Consider the following 27,311-nt stretch of genomic DNA (forward strand, 5'->3'; position numbering starts at 1 on the left):
TAAATTAACTAAACAAGAGCAATTAAGGCAAAGTTATGAGATAGTAGCAAGCTAAAGTGACGTATAATCAATAGCAGTGAGTCACATCAACAGTGTACACCAGAATAATATATACTGTGATTAAGTAATGATACTTAGTGTTGTCTGTAGACTACTAATATAACAAAACAGAAAAATAATATATAGTATGGAGAACAACCGAGTCCCATATGACCCCAAGAGACTTTAATTGCAGCTGTTGATGATGTTGCAGATGGTTGTAGTCTGTAGCCAGTCATACAGTAGGTAGATCTGGAGCAGCAGGGTGACTTCTAGCTTTCATGGGCTGGTGATAAGACTCTGCTGCTATGATGCAGCATTGGTCGAGCCCTTCATTCTCAACTGGAAGAAAAGAAAAGAAAATGCTTGTTTTTTCTGTTCAGTTTGCTTTGTATTCATTAAAAAAAATTGATATTTAAGGAGCAAATTATTCTAGATGTTTTTATTATAGTGATAACATTGTACTTAACATTACAACGTTTTGAACAGACTGATATGAATCCATCATTTTCAAACTAATGTTATATGAAGAAATGAAGACTAAATTCTGATGAACAACACACAACAGTGATGCAAAAACAAACACAAACAATCCAGTTTCTGGTGTTCTTTCAGTTATATTACAGTTTAGGTTTTACTATTGGCTCTAACATTAAATTAGCAAAATCTCCAGGAAGGAGAGGTTAACCAAACGAGGAAAAATACACATACTGTCGGTCATATGTTGTTCAATCTAGCTAAACTATGAAGAAAATCTGTTTACGGACATCAAGCTAGGCTGTATGTTAGCATGTCTGAAATTAGCCAAATCCCCAGGAACATGGTTAACCAAACGAGGACAAATTACAAAGTGGTGTCATTAAATACCAGTTGTAAATACACACATACTGTCCGTCATATGTCGTTCAATCTATCTAGCTAAACTACTGATTTAAAGAAAAGCTATTTGTTTACAGACATCAAGCTAGGCTAGCGCCATATGCTATGTGCTTAATTTATGTTACTCACCCTCATAGTTGTGTAGCTACGTAACTTGATATGTCCCACTTCAAAGCTTTCTCCCGTTTCCTGATGGGTGCAGGTGAAAGAGCGTCGACCATTCTGTGCACATTATTGACATATACTAATAATAAAGCGATGGACGGCGGGGTTAAATAAACTTGGGTTACAGACCCATGGTTACATAGGAGCCGGCCGCAACGGATGTTCTCATATAAAACGAATGCACCCTCAACGGGGCAGGGATCATTTCATTGGTCAACACTACACCTGGCATTCTATTGGTTGTGGAATTTTGATAGTGTTGTAACACAGAAAAATCCAAGCGCGCAGGAGAGATCCGAGAGCAGCAGATTTGCAAGCGCGCAGAATCAGGCTGAGTGCGAGGAGAAGGTTCAAAGCTGAGAGCAGGAAATCATCAACAACATATCTGAGTCCGAGCACAAAGTTTGAGCACAAGCAGAGCAAATCCAAGCGCGAGCATGACCATTTGAGTGTGAGAGCAAGGTTTTGAGGAAAATTATTACAAAATCTGAACGTAATATCAGTGAGAAATGCTCTCAAATTGAAAGAATGCGCTCTTGAATAAAGATAGGAATATAACTCCATAATATTTGACATTTTTACAGTATTCCACCAGATTCAACCATTTTGCCCTTGTAGGCCGATGCATGAAATCATTGTATTTTTGCCAGTTATATTATGTAACCATGTGTGTGTGTGTGTGTGTGTTTGTGTGTGTGTGTGTGTGTGTGTGTGTGAGAGAGTGAGAGTTTGTGTAAATCTGTAAGCAAGCACTGATCATTTTAGGGCTGAAAAAAGGCATCTTTTGAAGGATGCATTTCATGTGTCTTTGAAGACGTGCTTGAATAAAAACATTGTCTCCTGCATTTGCTGTAAACTGGCGCTTATCATTTCAAATGGTTTGTGGGACATGGTGGCCCTGAAGACTGGTCTCCCACTATGGACATCCCACAGGCTCCGGGTGGATTCCCCTTTGGACCGGTACACACCAGCCAAGTGTGAAGTCTCATGTATGTTCGACTCTCTTGAGCATCCACATCACTCCATCCTGAGATTGAACACCTCCCGTGTAGGTTTGTCATTTCCTGAATCAGCTGGATCAAGCCAAGAGTGAAGAAAAGGTGGAAAGAGGATGCCACATCATGGAATCTTGATATGGCATATCTAGTGGGCTCTGGCATCATGCCGGTCGGTGCTTGAATGTTGCGCAGCGTCTCAGTATTAGATGGAGATCAGACTTGCCAATTCTTCACTGTCCATTCAATGTTAGGATGGACAGAATCTTCAGTGTCCTCTCCACTTTCAGAGGAAGGGTTAGAGGCACTCAGAGTTGGAGGACACCAGTGACCATTTTGTGTCAGACTCCCGAAACTTGTGTCATCTTGAGTTTGCAGGAAGATAAAGGCTTCTTCTCTTTGCTCCAGGTCTTTCTCCTTCTCTAGAGCCAGGTGCATGAACACACTAATAGTTGGTTTTCTTTACAGCAAATGCAGGAGACAATGTTTTTATTCAAGCACATCTTCAAAGACACATGAAATGCATCCTTCAAAAGAAGCCCTTTTTCACCCAAATTTATCCCTTGTTTAAAAACTTTATCACACACAGACACGCATGCATGTTTCCATAATATAACAGGCAAAAGTCTCTCTTTTTCACCCCTTATCACACAGATTTACACAGACATGCATGCATGCATGCATGCATGCATGCATGCACGCACACACACACACACACACACACACACACACACACACACACACACACACACACATACATACATGCGCACGCATGCACGTACGCACGTACGCACGCACGCACGCACGCACGCAGGCACGCACACACACACACACAGCTCCATAATATAACTGGAAAAAATACAAGGATTTCATACATCGGCCTACAAGGGCAAAATGGTTGAATCTGGTGGAATACTGTAAAAATGCCACTTTTGTTCAAAATGAAATGCTGACATTACAGAATGCATGGTTTTATAATGTAATGTATAATGTAAAGATAGTGAAATAAAAATATGTGTTATAATGGAAGTCAATGAGGCATTTTTGTCCACGAAGGTGTCCAGAGGGAGTATCTGGAACTACATAAAAAATACTAATGCAATCAAATCAGTTTTGTTGCTTTTTTTTGACATATCCAAGCCTTTTATCACCACCAAAGCCCCATCTCCATATTATTCATTATATGGAAAAAAAAAACATTTTTTGTAATAAATAATGCAATACTTCAAATAAATAAACTGGCATTTAAAGGGTTAAAATCCTGAAAACTATTGAATGTTTGGTACTTTTGAGCAAGTTAGTTTAAGTGATTTATGATAAAAATAATATTGAAAAAATATTGATATACAGTACAGGCCAAAAGTTTGGACACACCTTCTCATTCAATGCGTTTCCTTTTATTTTCATGACTATTTACATTGTAGATTCTCACTGAAGGCATCAAAACTATGAATGAACACATATGGAATTATGTACTTAACAAAAAAGTGTGAAATAACTGAAAACATGTCTTATATTTTAGATTCTTCAAAGTAGCCACCCTTTGCTTTTTTTGATAACTCTGCAAACCCTTGGTGTTCTCTCAATGAGCTTCATGAGGTAGTTACCTGAAATGGTTTTACCTTCACAGGTGTGCTTTGTCAGGTTTAATTAGTGGAATTTTTCCCTTATTAATAAAAAAGCAAAGGGTGGCTACTTTGAAGAATCTAAAATATAAGACATGTTTTCAGTTATTTTACACTTTTTTGTTAAGTACATAATTCCATATGTGTTCATTCATAGTTGTGATGCCTTCAGTGAGAATCTACAATGTAAATAGTCATGGAAATAAAAGGAAACGCATTTGACTGAGAAGGTGTGTCCAAACTTTTGGCCTGTACTGTATTTGATGATTTAATAACATTAAATAACATTTTCACATGTTTTCCTGTAGGAAATATGAAAACACAGTTCAGGTGCTGTAGCATGTGCTGTAGCATGTACACTTAAACTCGTTCATCACGTACTGACTTCTACTTTGGCGCTACTGGTTCAGCATTACTTTCATAACTCTTACTCAATTACTATCAATCACAATAAACTTCATAATGCACATAACTCATAAACTAAAAAACGTGCTATTCTTGGTACCATACTGACTATTGCTTCCGCTGCTACTTTGTGTCAATACCCATGTTAAGTACCCAAATACATGTTTACTTACTCTTACAGGGACTACAAGTAATTTAGCAAGTGACCATAGCTACTAACAATTTTTAGTGTCAAATTACTCTTGTTAACATACACACAGGAATAACAGCATAACTTGAAATTACATGAAAACAGGGAAATAACAGTTCAGCAATACCACATTGCTCCATACTGAATAATCTATGATCTGGTCTTATTAGTCTCACTGTTTTTACTGTTTTTAAACTTCTATGAATTATACTTATGAACGGAATTATCTAACATAACTATTCTTTAACCCACAGCCAGTTACTGTATAAATTTTACATGGATTACAATTAAAGTTTTAAACACTGACTATGGCACACTCAACTGATCAAAACATCACGGAATGCTCCTTTAACCTACATGACGCTCAGGCTGTGACGTTAGCATTTACCGTGATTAGCATTAGCTTGGCCTGCTAACAATACACACAGTTAAAGTTTCCTACAACATTTACTACAGTTCATTCCGTCCACACCGTTTGTTCTTAACCATATATGTCTCTAAACATGTGTTCCACTCCTTACAGCTCACACAGAAAAGTAGTAGCTTGTGTTTAGCGACTGAAGTCATTACTATCGGTGTCCGCCATCTTAGACACACAAGACGGCAAACATACACCCTCATAACACGGTCAAATTCAATGTCTCTTAATGTCACAGTTGTTAGCTAAAGCTCTAATAACACAAACTCAGCTTACCTGTAGGAAATATGAAAACAGTTCAGGTGCCGTAGCATGTGCTGTAGCATGTACACTTAAACTCATTCATCACGTACTGACTTCTACTTCGGCGCTACTGGTTCAGCTACTGATACCCAGTCAAGTGTAAAGCGTAGAGCGCCCTCTGTTGGCCAAGCTGAGTTAAGCCGGACTAATATCACCCATTCAAACACATTAATTCAGAATCCCTTGTGGTATATTATATACAATAAAGACAGTAGTTACCTGGTATTTTTAGACTTTAGCTTCACTCAGTTCAAAATTTAAAGGGGGGAGGGGGGGGAATAATAACACACAGTGCCACACTAACGCTGTCAGATAAATCATCTATGGAGGCGGCAGCACAACAGGAGCTTAGAATGTCTGGTAGAGTCATCATAGTTTTGGCAGTACTGTCGATTCGACAATATGTGTAAGTTCCAGTGTCAGGACACATGACACAAGATATTAAAATAGACATTAAAAATGATACAGAAGTGATCTGAGACGGGAGTCTGCTTGATAGAGGAGATAACAACATTTAATCTGTGTGTAAAAACTAAATCTAGTGAGTTCCCACAGTTATTAGTTGCACCATTCACATGTTGGATAAGTAAGGCTAATAACTAGGTCCATGAATTCCCTAGCTCTGAGATCAGAACTGTCATTAATATGTAAGTTAAAAATCACCCATTAACAGCACAGTGTCATATTTAACTAGCACTATGGATAGCAAATCTGAGAATTCCGAGAGGAAATCGGAGTGTTTTGGGGGCCTGTATATTGAGAGAATAAGGATGATTTGAGGGGCTCTAACAACAAAAGCTAGGTATTCAAAAGTGGTAAAAATCGCCAAATTTACGTTCTGTACTGTTACTGGCATCAGAGAAGATAGAGGCGATCCCGAAAATAAGAAATTGTATTCTGGGGGGGAAGCCTTGAGGAGAACTGTTGTGGCAGTAGAGGATAGCCAGCATTCAGTAAGGATATACAAAATCCAAGTTATGCTCAGTAACAAGGTTATTAATGTACACCGTGTTACTGGACAGTGGTCTTATGTTCAGTAGTGCAAACTTTAAGCGGTCTGGGGGCCTTAAAGCAGAAAGTGCAGACGTAGAGTGTGAAGGCGCAGCTCCCCCACTGGACATTTGCAGCGTCAGGCAAGGGAGCCCTGGTATGCAAAGCAATACTGGTCGACTCATTCTGTTCGGGCTTCTCCTGGTTCCGATTTTGACAGGAACGGAGTTTAGACAGTATTGACATGAACAGGTAAATGAGAGCAGGTTTCCTCTAAACAGTTTTGTTCTGTCTGATGTCCAATTCAACGCAGATAACCCCTGGTTCACAGATAAACTCAGGCAGATTTGTCAGGCCAAGGAACGAGGCTAACAGAAAGTGGAAAGACTATTTCAAACAGATGCTCCAAATATTGATAGTCTTTCTCTCACCTTTCTTTCTGTCTGTCTGTATCTCACCTTTCTCCCTGCCTGTCTGTCTGCCTTCCTGCCTGTCTGTCTCTCACCTTTCTGCCTACCTGTCTGCCTGACTGCCTACCTGTCTGTCTCTCTGTCTGTCTGTCTGTCTCTCAACTTTCTGCCTTCCTGTCTGTCTGACTGCCTTCCTGTCTGTCTGTCTGTCTCCCTGCCTGTCTGTCTGTCTTCCTACCTGTCTATCTCTCTGTCTGTCTGTCTTCCACCTATCTGTCTGACTGCAGACGCTGCGAGCAGCAGGTAAAACCTACATGATCTTCTTCGTTGTCATCATCTTCCTCGGCTCGTTCTACCTCATTAACCTCATCCTGGCTGTGGTTGCCATGGCGTACGCCGAGCAGAACGAGGCCAACATGGCCGAGGCCAAACAGAAGGAGGAAGAGTACGCTCAGATCCTGGAGCTGCTGAAGACGAGAAAAGAAGAGGTTTGAGCCGTCAGACAACACAACCAACAACATCACCATCTTTACATTGTACAGGTCCAATCAGAAGCTTCTCTTCTCGCTGTTACAGCAGGCGGCCTGCAGAGCAGAGGATTCATCTGCAGACACAAACAAACACGAGCAAGAACATTCTGCCATGGAAGGTAAACACACAAAGACAATAAAGACAATGAAGACATTATATCACATGACACACATAGGTTCTCACAGCCAATCAAAAACTGAGTTTTACACAAAGTGATAACTTCTGTTGGGATCAAACTGACTTGACTAACCTGCTGTGTGTTTCAGAGTTTGCTGACGAACAGAGGCCGTGTCCTCCATGTTGGTATGCCTTCGCTGACATCTTCCTGAAGTGGAACTGCTGTGGTTGTTGGCGGTGGCTCAAACCATGGCTCTACACCATCGTCATGGACCCGTTTGTCGACCTCGGCATCACCATCTGCATCGTCCTCAACACCGTCTTCATGGCCATGGAGCATTATCCAATGACCGAGGAGTTTGAGGAGCTTCTGAGCATCGGAAATCTGGTCAGTGATGAGGAAACGTTTCTATTGGTCCAGTGGAGTCTCCTGTTCTTTACATGTTGCCCAGGGTCAGGGGTAGGATGCATTACTAGATGAGTAGAAAGAAACAAGTACCACTTGCTTTGTCACCTTTACGGTGCAGGGAATTCATTCCCTCGTCAATCCATTACAAAAAGAAAGAAGATTCCCTCACACACTTGTCCTCTCTGCATTTGGTTTATTTGTTGGGTCAACGTTTGACATTTGACTCTGCGTGTTTAAAACAGCTCAGCGCTGCACGGAAAGCCAAAGTTATACGGAGAAACTCCACGGCAAGCAAAAAAAAAAGTGTTGGAATATCATACTCAAATCAAAATCAGGAACAAAGTGACTGAATGAATGAGAGACGGATGACAATAAAGCGTTGGCTGTGCGTATTGAGAAGAAAAAGACTGATGAATGACAGAAATAAAAACAAACTAAACTTAAACAAACTACTGAATTAAACCTTTCGAATGCATATAAATCAAAACAACTGAATTAAACTGAGATGATGGCTGAAGGAATTGAGTTTACAGAGAACGGCACAGTCACTGACATGAATGCTAAAGAACAGAGAGCAGCATTAAAAGCACTCAAACTTGGACAATATGCACAAAAGTAACCAAATTAAAACAATGATGAAGGACCTTTCTCGAGAAATGTGTTAATAAAGTGACAAAGTGCTTAAATACAAATCATGATTATACAATGATCCACAGCTGTGTTGGAGGTGTGTCCATCATCAAACATAGAGAGAGACCTACTGTATGTTAAAAACAAAAACAAAATGTTTAAAGGAACACGCCGACTTATTGGGAATTTAGCTTATTCACCGTAACCCCCAGAGTAAGACAAGTCCATTCATACCCTTCTCATCTCCGTGCGTGCTGTAATGCTGTCTGATGGTTCCAGCATTAGCTTAGCCTAGCACAGATCCTGCAGGTAACTGGTTCCAACTAGCCTACTGCTCCCAATTGTGACAAAAGTGACAAAATAACACCAACATGTTCCTATTTACATATTGTGATTTGTAGAGTCACAGCGTGTACAAAAAACAACGTAACATGAGACACAGCCGTCTTCTGACAGTAAACAAACTGAGAACTATATTCTCAAACAGGCTTGCTGCGAGCATATCACTCCGCCCAAGTACTATATTCTTCCGCCTGAGAATATAGTTCCCAGTTTGTTTACAATTAGAAGACGGGTGTGTCTCATGTTACGTTGTTTTTTTTGTGCACGCTGTGACTCTATAAATCACAACATGTAAATAGGAACATGTTGGAGTTATTTTGTCACTTATTGGGAGCAGTAGGATTACTGGAACCATTCACCTGCATGTTCTGTGCTGGCCTGATGACGCTGGAGCCGTCAGACAGCATTACAGCACACACGGAGATGAGAAGGGTATGTATGGACTAGTCTAACTCTGGAGGTTACGGTGAATAAGCTAAATTCCCAATAAGTCGGCGTGTTCCTTTAAGTCAATGATACTTACACAAGACATAACTCAGGTATATAATACATAACTGCCTGTCTCTTGACTTTAAAATATCCTTTTCCTCCTGTTTCTCTGCATTTTTCAACAAACATGCAAAATCCATCAGTGGACTCCACTGCTAGTCTAGATTTAAACATTGCAGCATGTAACTAGTCGGTTATTACTGCCATCTGGTGGTGAGAGAGGCAGACTTAGTTTCAGAATGGACCTTCAGGATGAACCAATGAAAGAGCAGACAGAGTAAAAGTACTGTTACTTTATAAAACAAGTACTCAAGTAGAAATCAAGTTAGTTATTTTTTTTGTTTATTTAGGGTCCTATTCTTCCTTTATGTCCTTACAACTCTCTTAATGGGACTATGCAATAATTAATATGCACACTATAGAACATTGTGGACAATACAGAAATAAGAAATGATAAGACTGAAACTAAACATATGCAATATAATTTAATAACACAACTCATATGATAATGACAAAATACACACGTAAGACAAAGACAGACCCAGATGGGACTGCTCCATCAGTTCAGCCATAAGTAATTCCCTACATTCATGTTCATCACTTTTTAAGAGAGTTTCACCATCATGCTATTGTCACATAACATCCATTTCACCCTCTCAGGACACGTCTCACAATTGAACACACAAAATATATTTTTGTTAAACCTCAACAATGTAGTTTGTGTGTCTACTCAACGTCTCCAATCAAAAGATATTTCTTCACTTTCTTGTGTAATGTGTTCAATTGAAATTACTAAGTGTTTGAGTACATTCTATCTACTAAAAATGACTTAAAAGTAAAGAAAGGTGAAGAAGTGAACAGGCACTGTCTTGATGGTTTGAGATGAAATAACTCAAAGATGTGACTAAAGTAATGTAATGTAATGGAGTAAATGTAATTCTGACCCCTAACCCCTAACCCCTTTTGACCTCTGACCCCTCTCAGGTCTTCACAGTGATCTTCACAGCTGAGATGGTCCTCAAACTTCTGGCCATGGACCCGTACTACTACTTCCAGGTCAGACTTCCTGTTTGTTTGGAAGAACGAAGGAACAGTCATGACTCATAACATACATCAGGATGTCAAGCCTGCAGCTTTCTGTATCTGAGTTTAATGGAGCATCTTTGTTATCAATAACCAACATGAAACTGTTGATGATATGTAATAATAATAAGGAGGGCTAATGTTAGCTCACTCTCTCCAGAATGTTTCCTGTTTCCTGCTTTCATGCCTAATGAATCTGGACCTCTGTCACTTACCGGTCCTGTACTTGTTACGTTAACTTCTTCTTTCTCTCTTTCCTGTGTAAAACCAGCTCAGTGATGACAACTGATAGCTGTTCCCATGGTAACGCAACCCAGTCTCACGTCAGTTCGTGATGGCATTACGAAATTAAATCTATTAGAACGTGATACCATTACGTTATTGTGAAGATTTACGTGTTGGGGTCACGTTTATTAAACTAATGTATTTCAATGAGAAGCATCTTACGTAATCACATCATGAAACTTTCTGCCACTCGGCTGCAGCAGAGAAGCTGGATACAGCTTTGATATTATTGGTATTTTTAGCCCAATAATCGCTGTTTTAATCAACATTTATTCCCCAGATCTTATCACGGTTTATATGTATTTCTTTTAAAGTTATTATTTCGGTCTATTTCGGCCAGGGAAGGTGGATTGCTTTGTTGTTTATTGATATTTTTAAAAATATAACGCTACATCTTTCAACATGTATTTAGCTGTTATCATGGTATGCATTTCTTTATTTAAATAATATTATTTCAGTCTTATTACCGGTGAAACATTACAGTAAATAAGACAGAACAGTAGGCTACGATACGAGGCGAGCTGGGCACATTCAAAGCCGATGTCCCACAATGCAATGCGGGCATTCATTCACAGAATCAGACGGCGATCCATTGACATATATAATGGACCAATAGACCCCGTGTCTCTGGACGGAGACCAGTAAAGGATATTAGAAGCACTTTTCCGGTGATCTCTTGCTTTAATGCGCAGCCTCCAACTGACAGAGACAACGTAGATGTGACGTGAGCAACGTGTCTGAAAGTTGTAAGTCTTCTGGTAGCTGTGCCAAGAGAAATCTCAATCATTCCCAATCTTACAGAGACGGAGAGTGTATGTATATGTAAGGAGATAACATAAGTACAGGCTAATTATTGCTAACTAACATGCTAGTTAACATTAGTAATTAAACCTAAACAGTTAATGTAAGTCGAAACTGCCTGCGAGCGTCTCCTGTACTATACGGTAATTCCTCTACTGTGTGACAGTAAGTCTCGTGGTTATGACACAATTGTTAGCTTATTTTTACAAAAACGTCTACTACGGAGCTATAACGTGAGATACAAGGTAATGGAGCCTTTTATACATTGTCGTGTTTCTTTAGAAATAAACAATGGACAAATAGTCTTTAAACGCTTCAGATGTAAAGTTATTCGCAGTCAAGTGACGTAAAAAAAAATGTGTAATGCTAACAAGAGGTGATCGCTTTGTAGCAACAAAATGGCGCCATCGGAGGTTCGCGTTCTGAAGCGAAGCTTACCCCCTTGCGGCGATCAGCGGGTCTATAACGGCAGTATTGTTTCAATGTACGTAAGGGATCATGTAGAGCGTTGTTATAGCGAATACAACAACGACGGGGTGATCAGGACCCCGATGCCAATCTTCTTCTAGCGGATTTATTGATAGCTCTCCTCCAGAGGGAACAGAACTGCGTCCATGGCAACGCTCTGCTATGCATGGCAACGGTGTGTTATATTTAGCAACAGTCCGTTATCAAGAAAATAACAGATCACATTCTACATTAGAATATAAGCAAGCCATGTAATAAATATATATAATCAGTAGTTTTGTCACCAGCAACAACACGTTGCTCAGTTTTGTTCCAGTAAGTTATGCATCGTAATAACGTTTAAAAAAAATCAGCCGAAGACTCCGGAAGTGACGTCGTAATTACCTCTCGGCGGATAGAAAAGATACAAATACATAATATTCGTAATATTGATGTTTTTGTCCAACGTTGTATTTGAGGAGTTAAACAATAAAGATAGCATCAATAATAAAATACAGTTTCATGTATTTGTCTCATGTATTGTGTTCTCGGCCGGCCGGCCGGCGGCATCAATCTGAAATGTAATGAAGCCCAGTCACGGCAGACAGCAGAAAGAGGACCCGAACACGTCCTCCCACCCAGCCCGGAAGAACTACAAGTGCTCAAGCTTTGTAACAAATTCTGGGCCGCGTCTATAGTGGCAGTTGTAGTTTTTAAATATATTGGTATATTTCTCATAAGTAGAAGTTGGTAGTGTAGAATTCTGGATACACCCTGGGGTTTTTGGGGATGGGGAACACACTGGTGTCATTTTTATTAGTCATGTAATCGTTAAATAGGTGAAAATAGCTTATTACCATATTTAACAGTGCTTACAGTGGGTAAACTTTGGTGACCATATCTACATGATAGCTGAGGTCCAGAGCTTTCTATAACAGCTGGTTTTATGTGTGTAGCACCTTCTGTTGCTAAATAACCAGCCTTCAAACATGGACTGGGTTCAAGGTTCAGAAGTCAATATTTCAAAGCAGGAGTAATGTATGCTCTCCAGACTGACATATGTTCCTCTCCAGGTTGAGACCTTCCCAACGATGTGTTTGCTATAGTCCAACGACAAGGTTTTAATTTTCACATATCATAGGGACCATTTTGCAAGCTATAGGCCTACTTTATTGTCCTCAGAGGGATATTTGCCTTGAGTTCAAATGCTTCACAAATAATACTTGACATATTGTTTTATCATAGATGACCTACGTACGATAAAAAAAATAAACAAAGTGATATGTAGTCAGATTGAAGCACATCACACAGCCACAATCTATTGTTCATCTTTCACAAACAGTGAGCAACACAAAACCCTATATGCATCATATCATGCAGCTATTACCTGCAGCCTCAAGCAACATTATTTAAAGTTTTAATTGAGGTAGGTCCAAATTAGGGCTATAGTTTAGAATTATTTAGTCTACATTAGGGTACCCATTTCTTCTGCCAGAGGGTAAGAGCTTGGCATGGAGAATAAGATTGATCAGACCATGTTATCTGTTCTCCCCTGAATAATAAGCTTTAAATGAGATGTTTTTAGATATCGCTGACATATTAAAATGCTCTGTAATGCAGCCTTGTATAACATAAACCCTCTGATTCACTGTGAGTGTCTGCTCTAAATGATGAGACACTTTCAACACGGGCCTTCCAGCCAAAGGTGTTGTATATACACACCAAGGTGCCTATAGGAGCAGAGCCGATTGATTGGTTCATCATTTATGACCTCTGATACCCTCTGACCCATGTCACAACCAACTCCACGAGCAACTATAATCTGTCCCAGCCACGCTCGCGACTAAAGTCAAGAGGAGAGCGTACCTTCGCTGTTGTTGGTCCTATATGGTCTCCCTGTCTCCTTGAGATCACTGTCCTCCTTTATATGAGTTTAAACTCAAACTAAAGTTTTATCTCTTGGAGCGCGCATTTCTCTAAATTCTTATTTTTATTTGTTTTCTGCTGTCTGAAGGATGTTTTATTCTATTATCTTTCCTGACTCTTGTTATGTGAAGCACAGTGGTCAACTTCTGTTGTGTTTACTTGTGCTATACAAATAACTTAAATGAATGAAACTCCTCATTTTGTGAAATGGTTGAATGAGATTGTTGGTATGGCACCACATTCTGGTCTCTATTTTAGCAGAATATGCAAACGTACTTGTGTCTGTGTGCAGTAGGCTGAGGTAGAAGTGTACCAAAAATGCCAAAACACATGTTTGTGTACACATACCCATACAAAGCTATACATCTCTGTGAACAAAACCCTCAGCAAAAATCTGTTTAAAATGCTTCCTAAAACTAGCCCCTTCTTAATTTTGAAAAGGTAGTCTCAGTAAAGGCTACAAAGGTTATAGCTACAAGTTGTAACCATGCTGATTGATATTAGGATCATCTTCTGAATAATAATTAATATGATAGGCCTACCATAAATTATTTTAAAAAAGTCAGTTATTTAAAACAACTAATAATGCAGGGTGATGTTAAATCAAATTAATTCCCACACATAAATATCCTCATGTTTTTTTTCACCTTTAGTCTTTGCTATTTACATTCATCAACTGCAAAATTAGAAAATTGCCTTTTTAAATAACTGCATGGAAAATAAAATGAAAAATGCTTCTCTTTGTAAGTAGTTTATTTTTTGTTTTTCACAACAGTAGCCTACAAGTCAAAACAAATGCCCTTTAGTCCAACAAGCCATTAGGCTGTAGTTTGTTTATATAGGCCAAGTATTTTTCTGCGACAAGGCAAATCAAAGTGCTTAGCATAAAACACAATTTTTTCATTATTGGTCCATCCATCCATCCATCTTCGTCCGCTTATCCGGTGTCGGGTCGCGGGGGGAGCAGCTCCAGCAGGGGACCCCAAACTTCCCTTTCCCGAGCAACATTAACCAGCTCCGACTGGGGGATCCCGAGGCGTTCCCAGGCCAGGTTGGAGATATAATCCCTCCACCTAGTCCTGGGTCTTCCCCGAGGCCTCCTCCCAGCTGGACGTGCCTGGAACACCTCCCTAGGGAGGTGCCCAGGGGGCATCCTTACCAGATGCCCAAACCACCTCAACTGGCTCTTTTCGATGCAAAGGAGCAGCGGCTCTACTCCGAGCTCCTCACGGATGACTGAGCTTCTCACCCTATCTCTAAGGGAGACGCCAGCCACCCTCCTGAGGAAACCCATTTCGCCGCTTGTACCCTGGATCTCGTTCTTTCGGTCATGACCCAGCCTTCATGACCATAGGTGAGGGTAGGAACGAAAACTGACCGGTAGATCGAGAGCTTTGCCTTCTGGCTCAGCTCTCTTTTCGTCTGGCGGTGCGATAGATTGAATGTAATACCGCACCCGCTGCGCCCGATTCTCCGACCAATCTCCCACTCCATTGTCCCTCACTCATGAACAAAACCCCAAGGTACTTGAACTCCTTCACTTGGGGTAAGGACTCATTCCCTACCTGGAGAAGGCATTCCATCGGTTTCCTGCTGAGAACCATGGCCTCCGATTTAGAGGTGCTGATCCTCATCCCAGCCGCTTCACACTCGGTTGCGAACCGATCCAGTGAGTGCTGAAGGTCACAGGCTGATGATGCCATCAGGACCACATCATCTGCAAAGAGCAGCGATGAGATCCCCAGCCCACCGAATTGCAACCCCTCCCCACCCCGACTACGCCTCGATATCCTGTCCATAAATATTACAAACAGGATTGGTGACAAAGCACAGCCCTGGCAGAGGCCAACCCTCACCTGAAACAAGTCCGACTTACTGCCGAGAACCCGGACACAGCTTTCACTTTGGTCGTACAGAGATTGGATGGCCCTGAGTAGACACCCCCTCACCCCATACTCCCGCAGCACCTCCCACAGTATCTCCTGGGGGACCCGGTCATACGCCTTCGCCAAATCCACAAAACACATGTAGACTGGTTGGGCATACTCCCAGGCTCCCTCCAGGATCCTTGCGAGAGTGAAGAGCTGGTCCGTTGTTCCACGACCAGGACGGAATCCGCATTGTTCCTCCTCGACTATCGGCCGAACCCTCCTTTCCAGCACCTTGGAGTAGACTTTACCAGGGAGGCTGAGAAGTGTGATACCCCTGTAATTGGCACACACCCTCTGGTCCCCCTTTTTAAAAAGGGGAACCACCACCCCAGTCTGCCACTCCTTTGGCACCGTCCCAGACTTCCACGCAATGTTGAAGAGGTGTGTCAACCAGGACAGCCCCTCCACACCCAGAGCCTTGAGCATTTCTGGACGGATCTCATCAATCCCCGGGGCTTTGCCACTGTGGAGTTGTTTGACTACATCAGTGACTTCCGCCTGGGAAATCAATCCCCCCGTTATCCTCCAGCTCTGCCTCTAACATAGAGGGCGTATAAGTCGGATTCAGGAGTTCCTCAAAGTGCTCCTTCCACCGCCCTATTACCTCAGTTGAGGTCAACAGTGTCCCATCCTTACTGTACACAGCTTGGATGGTTCCCCGCTTCCCCCTCCTGAGGTGGTGAACAGTTTTCCAGAAGCACTTTGGTGCCGACCGAAAGTCCTTCTCCATGTCTTCTCCAAACTTCTCCCACACCTGCTGCTTTGCCTCTTTCACGGCAGAGGCTGCAGCCCTTCGGGCCCTTCGGTACCCTGCAACTGCCTCCGGAGTCCTCCGGGATAACATATCCCGGAAAGACTCCTTCTTCAGTCGGACGGCTTCCCTGACCACCGGTGTCCACCACGGTGTTTGTGGGTTACCGCCCCTTGAGGCACCTAAGATCCTAAGACCACAGCTCCTCGCCACAGCTTCAGCAATGGAAACTTTGAACATTGTCCACTCGGGTTCAATGCCCCCAGCCTCCACAGGGATGCACTAAAAGCTCCGCCGGAGGTGTGAGTTGAAAGTCTGTCGGACAGGGGCCTCCTCCAGACGTTCCCAATTTACCCGCACTACACGTTTGGGCTTACCAGGTCTGTCCAGAGTCTTCCCCCACCCCCTGACCCAACTCACCACCAGATCGTGATCGGTTGACAGCTCTGCCCCTCTCTTCACCCGAGTGTCCATCCATCCATCCATCTTCGTCCGCTTATCCGGTGTCGGGTCGCCCGAGTGTGTGAAGAGCAAAACATACGGCCTCAGATCAGATGAAACGATTATGAAATCGATCATTGACCTTCGGCCTAGGGTGCTCTGGTACCAGGTACACTTATGAGCATCCATATGTTCGAACATGGTGTTCGTTATAGACAATCCATGACTAGCACAGAAGTCCAACAACAAACAACCACTCTGGTTTAGATCAGGGAGGCCGTTCCTCCCAATCAGGCCTCTCCAGGTGTCTCCATCATTGCCCACGTCTGCGTTGAAGTCCCCCAGCAGAACAATGGAGTCCCCCACTGGCGCCCCATGCAGGACTCCACTCAAGGTCTCCAAGAAGGCCGAATACTCCGAACTCCTGTTTGGTGCATCTGCACAAACAACAGTCAGAGTTTTCCTCCCCACAACCCGCAGGCGTAGGGAGGCGACCCTCTCGTCCACCGGGGTAAACTCCAACGTAGCGGCGCTCAGCCGGGGGCTTTTGAGTATCACGGAGAATTATTTATTAGAATCATTATTGGTATTTTTATTGTATAAATTCTCACATAAAACGTGCAGCAATTTGTTTTATTTTTTTACGTGCAGCAATCTTTTCTATCCATGAGTGGTAATTACTACGTCAATTCCGGAGTCTTCAGCTGCTGTCATTTAGCAACAGAAGGTGCTACACACATAAAACCAGTTGTTATAAAAAGCTCTGGACCTCAGCTATCATGTAGATATGGTCTCCAAAGTTTATCCACTGTAAGCACTGTCAAATATGGTAATAAGCTATTTTCACCTATTTAACGATTCTATTTTTAAAATCTGATGACACCAGTGTGTTCCCCATCCCCTAAAACCCCAGGGTGTATCCAGAATTCTACACTACCAACTTCTACTTATGAGAAATATACCAATATATTTAAAAACTACAACTCCCACTATAGACGCGGCCCGGAATCTGTTACAAAGCTTGAGCACTTGTAGTTCTTCCGGGCTGGGTGGGAGGACGTGTTCGGCTCCTCTTTCTGCTGTCTGCCGTGACTGGGCTTCATTACATTTCAGATTGATGCCGCCCGCCGGCCGGCCGAGAACACAATACATGAGACAAATATTCAGTATTCCCAGTATTCAGAAAGCACAAAGGATTTAAATTATTTAGGACACTTAATCAGGCTAGGACTATTTGGGATCCAGTATATAAAAAGGGGGGGTTGTTTGGGGGCCATTTAAATGCTCGCAGCTTGGTGCCAAAACGTGAACAGATTGAACATTTATTATGTAATTCTAATATCGATTTTATGGGTTTATCTGAAACGTGGCTTACCAACTCCTCACCTGAGGCTGCTGTGTCACTACCAGAGTACACAACTTTTAGGAAAGATAGGGGTCAGGGTAGGGGTGGGGGGGTTCTCATGTATGTTAAGAATGACTTGAAATGTAATAACATTAAATGGCCCAGTAACATCACACTAGATTGCATTGGTGTAAACATCTCCCTCTCGAGGGAGATGTCGCTGACAGTTATCTGCATCTATCGCAAACCTACTGCTAGTCTGGATTTTTATGACCAGCTCAAAGCTCTCCTTACGTTATGTAATCATAAAAAAGAAATCCTCCTTTTTGGGGATTTTAACGTTAATTGGGATAATAAAAAAAACCTCAAGCATTTAACAGATTATTTTAACCTTACTCAAATAATAGAACAACCCACTAGAATTACACATCGTTCTCACTCTCGAATTGATTTAATTTTCACCAATAAACCGGAAAGAATCACAAACATTCATAATTTATTAACAGGTCTCTCAGACCATAATGCAATTTTTTTTTCTAGAAAGATTAAACGTCGAGAAAATATATGTCATACTCCAACAAACTTTACGACTAATATGACAATTCCCAAGGATCAACTAGAATATGTGGGTAGAGCTTTGAACGATATTAACTGGACTGGCCTCATGAATTGCAGGGATGCTGATGCTAGTAGTGACTTATTTCTTGCAAAAGTTAAAGAGGTTATCCTCTCTTTCTCCAGGAGAGGGAGCCATGGGAAAAAGAAGTCCAACTCTCTCCCCTGGTTTAACTCTGCCTGTTTAAAGCTAATGAAGCACAGGGATCAGTTACTCAGAAAGTCTATTAAGTCTGGCCTTAATATAGACAGACTTAATTTTACAGGAGCTAGAAATAAATTAACGTCTGAATTACGGAAGGCCAAAGCAAACTTTTTTATTCGAATTATATAAAACGCTAGAGGTAACAGTAAAAAAATATGGCACAACATTAATAAATTGACAGGGAAACAACCCAAGCGAGAAAATAAAGGCTTGGAATTAAAAATCAACAATCAGCTGGTGAGCGACCCAGTAGTTTTGGCACAAGAGCTTAATTTCTTCTTTATTAAATCAATAGAAGATTTGGTGAAAAATTTCACATTTGAAGGTTCTGATCAGCAGGTTGCTACTCTATCTGACAATAATCAGTCAAAATTTCACATCCAAGAAATAACAAAATTAGAAGTTATTGATATCATTATGGCTTTGAATAATTCTAAAGCCAATGATAATTATGGGTTCGATACTAGCTTGTTAAAATTAAATAAGGACGCTTTAGCGCCTCCAATTACGTACCTGGTTAATTTATCTATAAAAAATGCAATTGTCCCTAAAGCGTGGAAATTAGCCTCAGTAACCCCAGTATTTAAAGCTGGGGATAAATCTGACATAAATAACTATAGACCAATTAGTATTTTACCTATAATCTCTAAAATAATTGAAAAATGGGTTGTTAAACAACTCATTGAATTTCTTAGAAACAGCCAAACATCTTTACATCCCGTGCAGTTTGGGTTTCGGCCACGCCATTCAACCGAGACTGCATTGGCTTTATTTATGGAAAAGATCAAATGTAAGTTAGACAAAAATGGATGTGTTGGTGCAGTGTTTTTAGATTTAAAAAGAGCTTTCGACACCGTCAATCACAGTGTGCTGCTATCTAAATTGTCCCGTTTTGACTTTTCGGTTCAAGTTATTAAGTGGTTTCTTTTGTACCTGTCTCACAGAGAGCAATGCACTGTGGTGGGCGGGGTTAGTTCTGTCTACATGGGTTGTCCAGTGGGGGTCCCTCAAGGGTCCATACTGGGGCCCATTTTATTTTCTTTATATATAAATGATTTACCTGAATATTGTTTAAATGTTGACGTTCAGCTTTACGCAGATGACGCTGTAATTTTTACTGAAGGAAAAAATCCTGAGGAGGTAGCACGTGTGCTCTCAACAGCTCTTACACATATAAAAACGTGGCTCAATAGATCATGTCTTATTTTAAATGCTAAAAAAACTGTTTGTTTATATTTGTCGAAGCAGCCTTCTACCATTACGCCTTCTCAATCCGGGGTGTTTTTGGGTACAGAGGAGTTGGAAGCTGTTAATGAGTTTAAATATTTGGGCATGATTATAGATTCCAAACTTTCTTTCAAAAATCATGTTAAAATGATTTCCAACAGAATTAAATTCAGTCTTTGTAATTTTAAGCAAATTAGAGGATCTCTGTCAGAGACGGCAGCTCTGATGTTCTTGCACTCAATGATATTTTCACATCTAAATTATTGCATCACCAGCTGGTTTATGTCGGGTTCTACTATCCTAAAACCAGTTGAGCTTTTGTACAAAAAGGCACTCAAAACTCTAGATAAAAAACCTTTTTCTTACCATCATTGCAAAATCTTAGAGAAATATAACTTGCTAACTTTTGACAATTTTTGTAAATTTTCCTCAATATGCTTAGTTTATAAAGTACTGCATGGCTTGGCACCACCGCCATTGCAAGAATTTATTAAATACAGACAGACTCGGATTACTAGAGCTGTTGTAAACAGGGACTGTGAGCTTCCTTTTAGAAAAACTTCTTTTAGCCATAATGCACTATCTATTAAAGGTAATGCATTATGGAACACACTACCCCCAACTATAAGGGAATGTCCCACTTTGGCCACCTTTAAGAGCCAGGTAAAGGAATGACTCAGAGCTAACCAAACGTGCAATCACTTCTGACTGCATGCTGTACTGTATTAGCCCAGGGAGTGTGTTGGTGAATTGCGTCTTCGTCTTAACACTTACTAATAAATTGTCTTGTTTGCTTTTTTTTTTTTTTTTTTTTTTTTTTTTTGATTTTTTTGTTTGTTTATTTTGTTTTTCCTTGTTTCACATAACAAATGTTATTACTGTATATATTTTGTCTTAAAACTAACCACGTATGGGTCACCCTTACTCGTATGTCGTACCGTATTAGTTTAGTGAAACATATGTATGTTGAGCCTCTGTTATAACATTTATTAATAATTTTAGTTTTTTTCATCCTGTTTTATATAGCAGATGTTAATAGTGTTTATCTTATGTCTTGTTATTGTAATTTATATCTGCCAATTGGGACTACAGATGGAAATTAGCCTTTGGGCTATAATCTGGCACTTTTACGTGTACTGCTGTACATGTTCATTAAATGTGCATTGTCCTTAAATAAATAAATAAATAAATACATGAAACTGTATTTTATTATTGATGCTATCTTTATTGTTTAACTCCTCAAATACAACGTTGGACAAAAACATCAATATTACAAATATTATGTATTTGTATCTTTTATATCCGCCGAGAGGTAATTCGACGTCACTTCCAGAGTCTTCGTCTGATTTTTTTTAAACGTTATTACGATGCATAACTTACTGGAACAAAACTGAGCAATGTGTTGTTGCTGGCGACAAAACTACTGATTATATATATTTATTACATGGCTTGCTTATATTCTAATGTAGAATGCAGTCTGTTATTTTCTTGATAACGGACTGCTGCTAAATATAACACACCGTTGCCATGCATAGCAGAGCGTTGCCATGGACACAGTTCTGTTCCCTCCGGAGGAGAGCTATCAATAAATCCGCTAGAAGAAGATTGGCGTCGGGCTCCTGATCACCCCGTCGTTGTTGTATTCGCTATAACAACGCTCTACATGATCCCTTACGTATATTTAAGCGTTATAGACCCGCTGATCGCCGTCTGATTCTTTGAATGAATGCCCGCATTGCATTGTGGGACATCGGCTTTGAATGCGCCCAGTTCGGCTCATATCGTAGCCTACTGTTCTGTCTTATTTACTGTAATATTTCACCGGTAATAAGACCGAAATAATATTATTAAAATAAAGAAATGCATACCATGATAACAGCTAAATACATGTTGAAAGATGTAGCGTTATAGTTTTAAAAATATCAATAAAAAACAAAGCAATCCAGCTTCCCTGGCCGAAATAGACCGAAATAATAACATTAAAAGAAATACACATAAACCGTGATAAGATCTGGTGAATAAATGTTGATTAAAACAGCAATTATTGGGCTACAAATACCAATAATATCAAAGCTGTATCCAGCTTCTTTGCTGCAGCCGAGTGGCAGAAAGTTTTGTGATGTGATTATAATAACGTAATGGTATCACGTTCTAATAGATTTAATTTCGTAATGCCATCACGAACTGACGTGAGACTGGGTTAGGTAACGTGTGTCTGTGGTTGTTCTGTTCTGCAGGTGGGCTGGAACATCTTTGACAGCATCATCGTCACCATGAGTCTGGTGGAGCTCGGACTGGCAAATGTTGAGGGCCTGTCGGTGCTGCGCTCCTTCAGACTGGTCTGTCTGTCTGCCTGTCTGTCTGGGTGTCTGTCTGACTGTCTGTCTGTCTGTCCATTTTAATTGTAATTTTAAGTACTTTATTTGCATGACAAGACATTGCTTGGCTGTCTGTCTCTCTCCCTACCTGTCTCCCTACCTGTCTCTCTCTCAGATGCGAGTGTTTAAGCTGGCCAAGTCGTGGCCGACCCTCAACATGCTGATAAGGATCATTGGGAAGTCGGTGGGCGCGCTGGGGAACCTGACGCTGGTGCTGGCCATCATCGTCTTCATCTTCGCCGTGGTTGGCATGCAGCTGTTTGGGAAGAACTACAAAGACTGTGTCTGCCGTATCTCGCTCGACTGCGAGCTCCCCCGCTGGCACATGTTCGACTTCTTCCACGCCTTCCTCATCATCTTCAGAGTGCTGTGTGGGGAGTGGATCGAGACCATGTGGGACTGCATGGAGGTTGCCGGCCAGACCATGTGTCTGATCGTCTTTATGATGGTCATGGTCATCGGGAACATGGTGGTGAGTCTCCGCAGGCAAACAGATACTAACACAGACCCTCAGGAACATGGTGGTGAGTCTCTGGAAGCACACATATACTAACCCAAACACAGACACTAACCCAGGCTTTGAGCCGGGTTCAGTCAGTCTGCAATCCTGTCCAGCTGTAGATACAGAGTCCAGCTGTAGATACAGAGTCCACCCAGATCCAGGTCTGGGGTCCAACATTTTTCTCAGTTTTGGGTGAGGTTCCTGGTCTTCTTTCATGTTCTGAATCTCTTCCTGGCCTTGTTGCAGGTACTGAATGTGTTCCTGGTCTTGTTTCAGGTCTTGAAACTGTTCCTGGCCTTGTTTTAGGTTCTGAATGTGTTCCTGGTCTTGTTTCAGGTCTTGAAACTGTTCCTGGCCTTGTTTTAGGTTCTGAATGTGTTCCTGGTCTTGTTTCAGGTCTTGAATCTGTTCCTTGCTTTGTTGCTGAGCTCGTTTAGCGGAGATAATCTTGCGGCTCCAGAAGAAGAAGGAGAAAACAATCTGCAGATTGCCATAAACCGGATCAACATGGCCATGGCTTGGACCAAGACCTGGATCCTCCAACAAATCTGGACTTTAACGGGAAAGCAGAACCACTTGGACCCAGAACACACCGGTAGACCTGAAACTACAGACTCTATTCATTTACTTATTTATCTAACTACGGACTATTTTTATATCTATCAAACTAACTAACTAATACTTTATTTATTTATGTACTGTATACAAACTAAAGTGTGTGTTTGTTTGTGTTTTCTGCGGTACTATTTCTTATTTTTCTAATGAAATATTCATTGTGATTTCAGACTGGTTTGTGTTTGTTTACATCACAGATTGAATGTAATGTTTGTAATTGACTGATTTTTTGTTTGTGGATATCATCGTCAGCGGTTCACGGTGAGGAAGATGACAGGACGACAAAGGATTGTTTGGTTTTGACCTCCATGACCTTAGATCAGCCGGGGTCAGAGGTTAAGTCCCTCGACTGTAACCATGGCAACAGCCACGACGTTGGCTGTCCGAGGGTCCCCATCGCAGAGGCCGAGTCGGACTTCGAGACGCCGGACAACGATGAAGAAGAAGAGGACGAAGTCGACAAAGAAAATGAAGAAAAACTCTCCAAAGTAAAAACACTTTTCTATAAAACTGAAGTTCAGACAGATTTTATTTAAGATGAAGACAGCACAGAGAAACATAACCAGACAAACATCCCAGAAGGAAGTTTAAAATCTGCCAGTGAGACATTTAGGTGTTAAAATAAAATGTGGACCTGAGTGTAAACTGTAAAATGTTTCTGTGTTCAGTGTGATGGGTCGTCGGTCTGCAGCACCGTCCAGAAACTTCCTGACATTCAGGAGGACGAAGACGATGAAGATGATCCAAACACACCTGTGGACTGCTACAGTGACAGTATGCACACACACACACACACACACCCACACACACACACACACACACTCTCACTCACATAAACACACACACAGACACATACACACACACACACTCACACAAACACACACACACAAATACATACACAGTAAGAAAGTAAAGTTTATTTCTATAGCACATTTGTCACAGAGTAATAAAATAAAAATAAAACACACTTGCAATTGACCGTTCACAAAAGCCACGCCCCCTAGTTATTGTTACTACGCCCGTCAAACAATTGAGAACCAGACACATAGCCATGGCTGGGTTGAGCTCCATACCTGTTGGTATAAGTGATTGGTTTTGGAGTAATGCAGCAGACATATCCTCCAGGGCACAGGGCTGCAATATGCAGTGGAGGGATATGTTCAATGACCGTCAACCTCTTGCTAAATTATCTGTGGCCATAGCAACATTTGCTTGACAGCTATCAGGCTGCCTGAATTTCCTACGCAATAATAAAGTATCTAATGTTGTAACTTTACTACTTTCGATAATAATGCTATATAGAACCACAACTGTTAACTTAAATCCAGTTTTACAGATTGTAACTGTTATGTACTTAGCTACTTAAACTACTTATTGATATAAGTTAGCTCGCTAGCTTTACTTACCTTGGAGCAGACATATGTAGCTATGCTTGTTAATTTTCGAGGCATTTAGCTGTGAGTGGAGTCTCCCACACCGCTTAATCCATTGTCGGCATCTTTCCACTTGGGTCTTGGGCTTTGGAAAGGTGAAAAAAACGACCCCTCCCTCTAAACTTTTGGGGTACCTGGTGTCAGACTTGCAGGTGCCATAGGCCCATCGTTTCACCATCTTGCTGAAATCACAATGTTTGACGGGGGTCCTTCTCCTTAGTTACAGTTGCTGAGCTATGATTGGACGAGGACCGTTAGAGGGCGGGGTTTTGCGAACGGTCAATTCAGTGATTTAGGCTAAGAAGGACATCGAAAGACAAGCACTTATTTACAAACATAGCAGGATAACACATTTATAAACTGTAATTGTAAAACAACTTCAGACATGTGGACATCTTTGTGTCTTTATTTAAGAAAAGGAACCAATCAGTGATTAATAAAAACCGTGATGAGTATCAGGTGGCGGTTACTGCAGATCTAAACGTGCTCACTAGCTAACTCTTATTTACGTCAAGTCGTTAAGTCATCTTTATTTTCTTTCCTAATGGCACCGACATCAGGACATTCTCGTCAGATTATATGCTATGGTTGTGGTTTGATTTCAACGTAACCATATACAATGTCATGAACCCTGTTCTGCTCATCTGACAGAGAACATAAAGTACAGCGTGTGACTAACATGGAACATGAAATATGAACTGTTGCATATTACGGCTGTAACTATCAGTGTTGGAGTCTGATATTTGGGATCAGACACAAAGTGATTGGCAGGATTAAAAAAGAAAAGACAGCATCTTACTCCACAGTATCAATCTGTAAACATTGTAATGTAACTGTCGGATTGAAATCAAACCTTTGTTGTGTTTTTATTTTAGAGTGTTACCGCCGCTGTCCATTCCTGGACATAGATACATCCCAGGGCAGAGGGAAGGTCTGGTCTAACATCAGGAGAACCTGCTTCTGCATTGTCGAACACAACTACTTTGAGAGCTTCATCATTTTCATGATCCTAATGAGCAGTGGAGCTCTGGTAAATATTATTATTATAGATGATCAATACCTGACCATTTTAACTCCAAGTACAGTGTTGCTGCATTTTATTTGCTTTGCTGCACGTTGTCTGATGGCTGTTAGTTTGTTTGATGTGATCACGTGACTGAGCACCTTAGATCTGACTGGTTCTCAGGAATGTGTGCAATGTGAATACTAACCTGTGGAAACAACATGGCCGACAGCAGGGCTACTAACATGGCTGTAAGTGGACTACAAACATGGCTGACATTCTGATAACTAACACCACAGCCAGATGTTAAGCAGGTGAGATGATCCTGAACCGACTCAAACATTTTAACACCATGACACAACATTTATTTATCCTAACGAAACGATGAAAAGTAATGACAAAGACTGGATGGTAACTCAGCATAAATACCCCCCCCTTCTCCCTGTGAACAGGCGTTTGAAGACATTTACCTGGAGCAGCGCCGCGTTATAAAGATGGTTCTGGAGTACGCAGACCAGGTGTTCACCTACGTGTTCGTGGTGGAGATGGCTCTGAAGTGGGTCGCCTACGGGTTTAAGACATACTTCACCAACGCCTGGTGCTGGCTCGACTTCCTCATCGTAGACGTAAGAGCTTTGCAACCTATTTATTTCAGTCAACCATTGTCCAAACCCTCCGAGGATATGGGTGGTTCCCCCCCCTCTCATCCGACCCACAGGAGTGTTTCATAACTTAGCGCCCCCTAGTGGTGGCAGGAAATATGTCCTCATATCTAAACCAGAGAAGGTAACTGTCACGGTTTGGTTAGGTTTAGACACCAAAACTACTGAGTTAAAATGTCTTAGTATGGATAAATTACGCTATAAAATAATGTTAAGAAATATGTTTGGTGTATAAAAACTTTAATTTTTCTCAGGATCCAAAGAGGTTTAGTGACCTTATTGTAGACAAAACCAATCTGTTCTCTCCAGAAGAGAGTTTATCATGGATCAGAATACCTAAAAAGACAGTTAATGTGATGTCCTGTCCTTCCAGGTGTCTCTGGTGTCACTGACAGCAAACATCCTGGGATACTCTGAGCTGGGAGCCATCAAGTCTCTGAGGACTCTGAGAGCTCTGAGGCCCCTGAGGGCCCTGTCTCGCTTTGAGGGAATGAGGGTGAGACACGCACTTTAAAACACTGACAGACATACAGACAGGTCTGTCGGAAGGTTACCTGTCTTCACCTTTGCAACATTTATGAAATGAAATTTTATCTGAAGGAATACATTAATTCCTGATAATGGAGTGCTCATCTTTCATTAACCCTTTAGGACTTTGCACACTGAGTCCTATGCGTATTAATGAATCCATTGTGAAACATTTTGCAAAACAATACAAAATGTG

General features: G+C 41.2%; 1 protein-coding gene across 1 annotated transcript in view; it reads left to right on the plus strand.

Moving 5' to 3' along the window:
* scn4ab (sodium channel, voltage-gated, type IV, alpha, b) overlaps positions 1-27,311 on the plus strand; it is a 94,128-nt gene that overhangs the window by 55,360 nt on the left and 11,457 nt on the right. The window contains 12 exon segments of the mRNA XM_028599566.1: positions 6,707-6,907; positions 6,996-7,068; positions 7,217-7,455; positions 9,922-9,993; positions 22,232-22,333; positions 22,488-22,844; positions 23,271-23,469; positions 23,742-23,977; positions 24,158-24,263; positions 25,798-25,952; positions 26,378-26,551; positions 26,961-27,083. Coding sequence (XP_028455367.1) covers positions 6,707-6,907; positions 6,996-7,068; positions 7,217-7,455; positions 9,922-9,993; positions 22,232-22,333; positions 22,488-22,844; positions 23,271-23,469; positions 23,742-23,977; positions 24,158-24,263; positions 25,798-25,952; positions 26,378-26,551; positions 26,961-27,083 — 2,037 coding nt within the window.

The sequence above is a fragment of the Perca flavescens genome, chromosome 15 (assembly GCF_004354835.1).
Source record: "Perca flavescens isolate YP-PL-M2 chromosome 15, PFLA_1.0, whole genome shotgun sequence".
Lineage (NCBI taxonomy): Eukaryota > Metazoa > Chordata > Actinopteri > Perciformes > Percidae > Perca > Perca flavescens.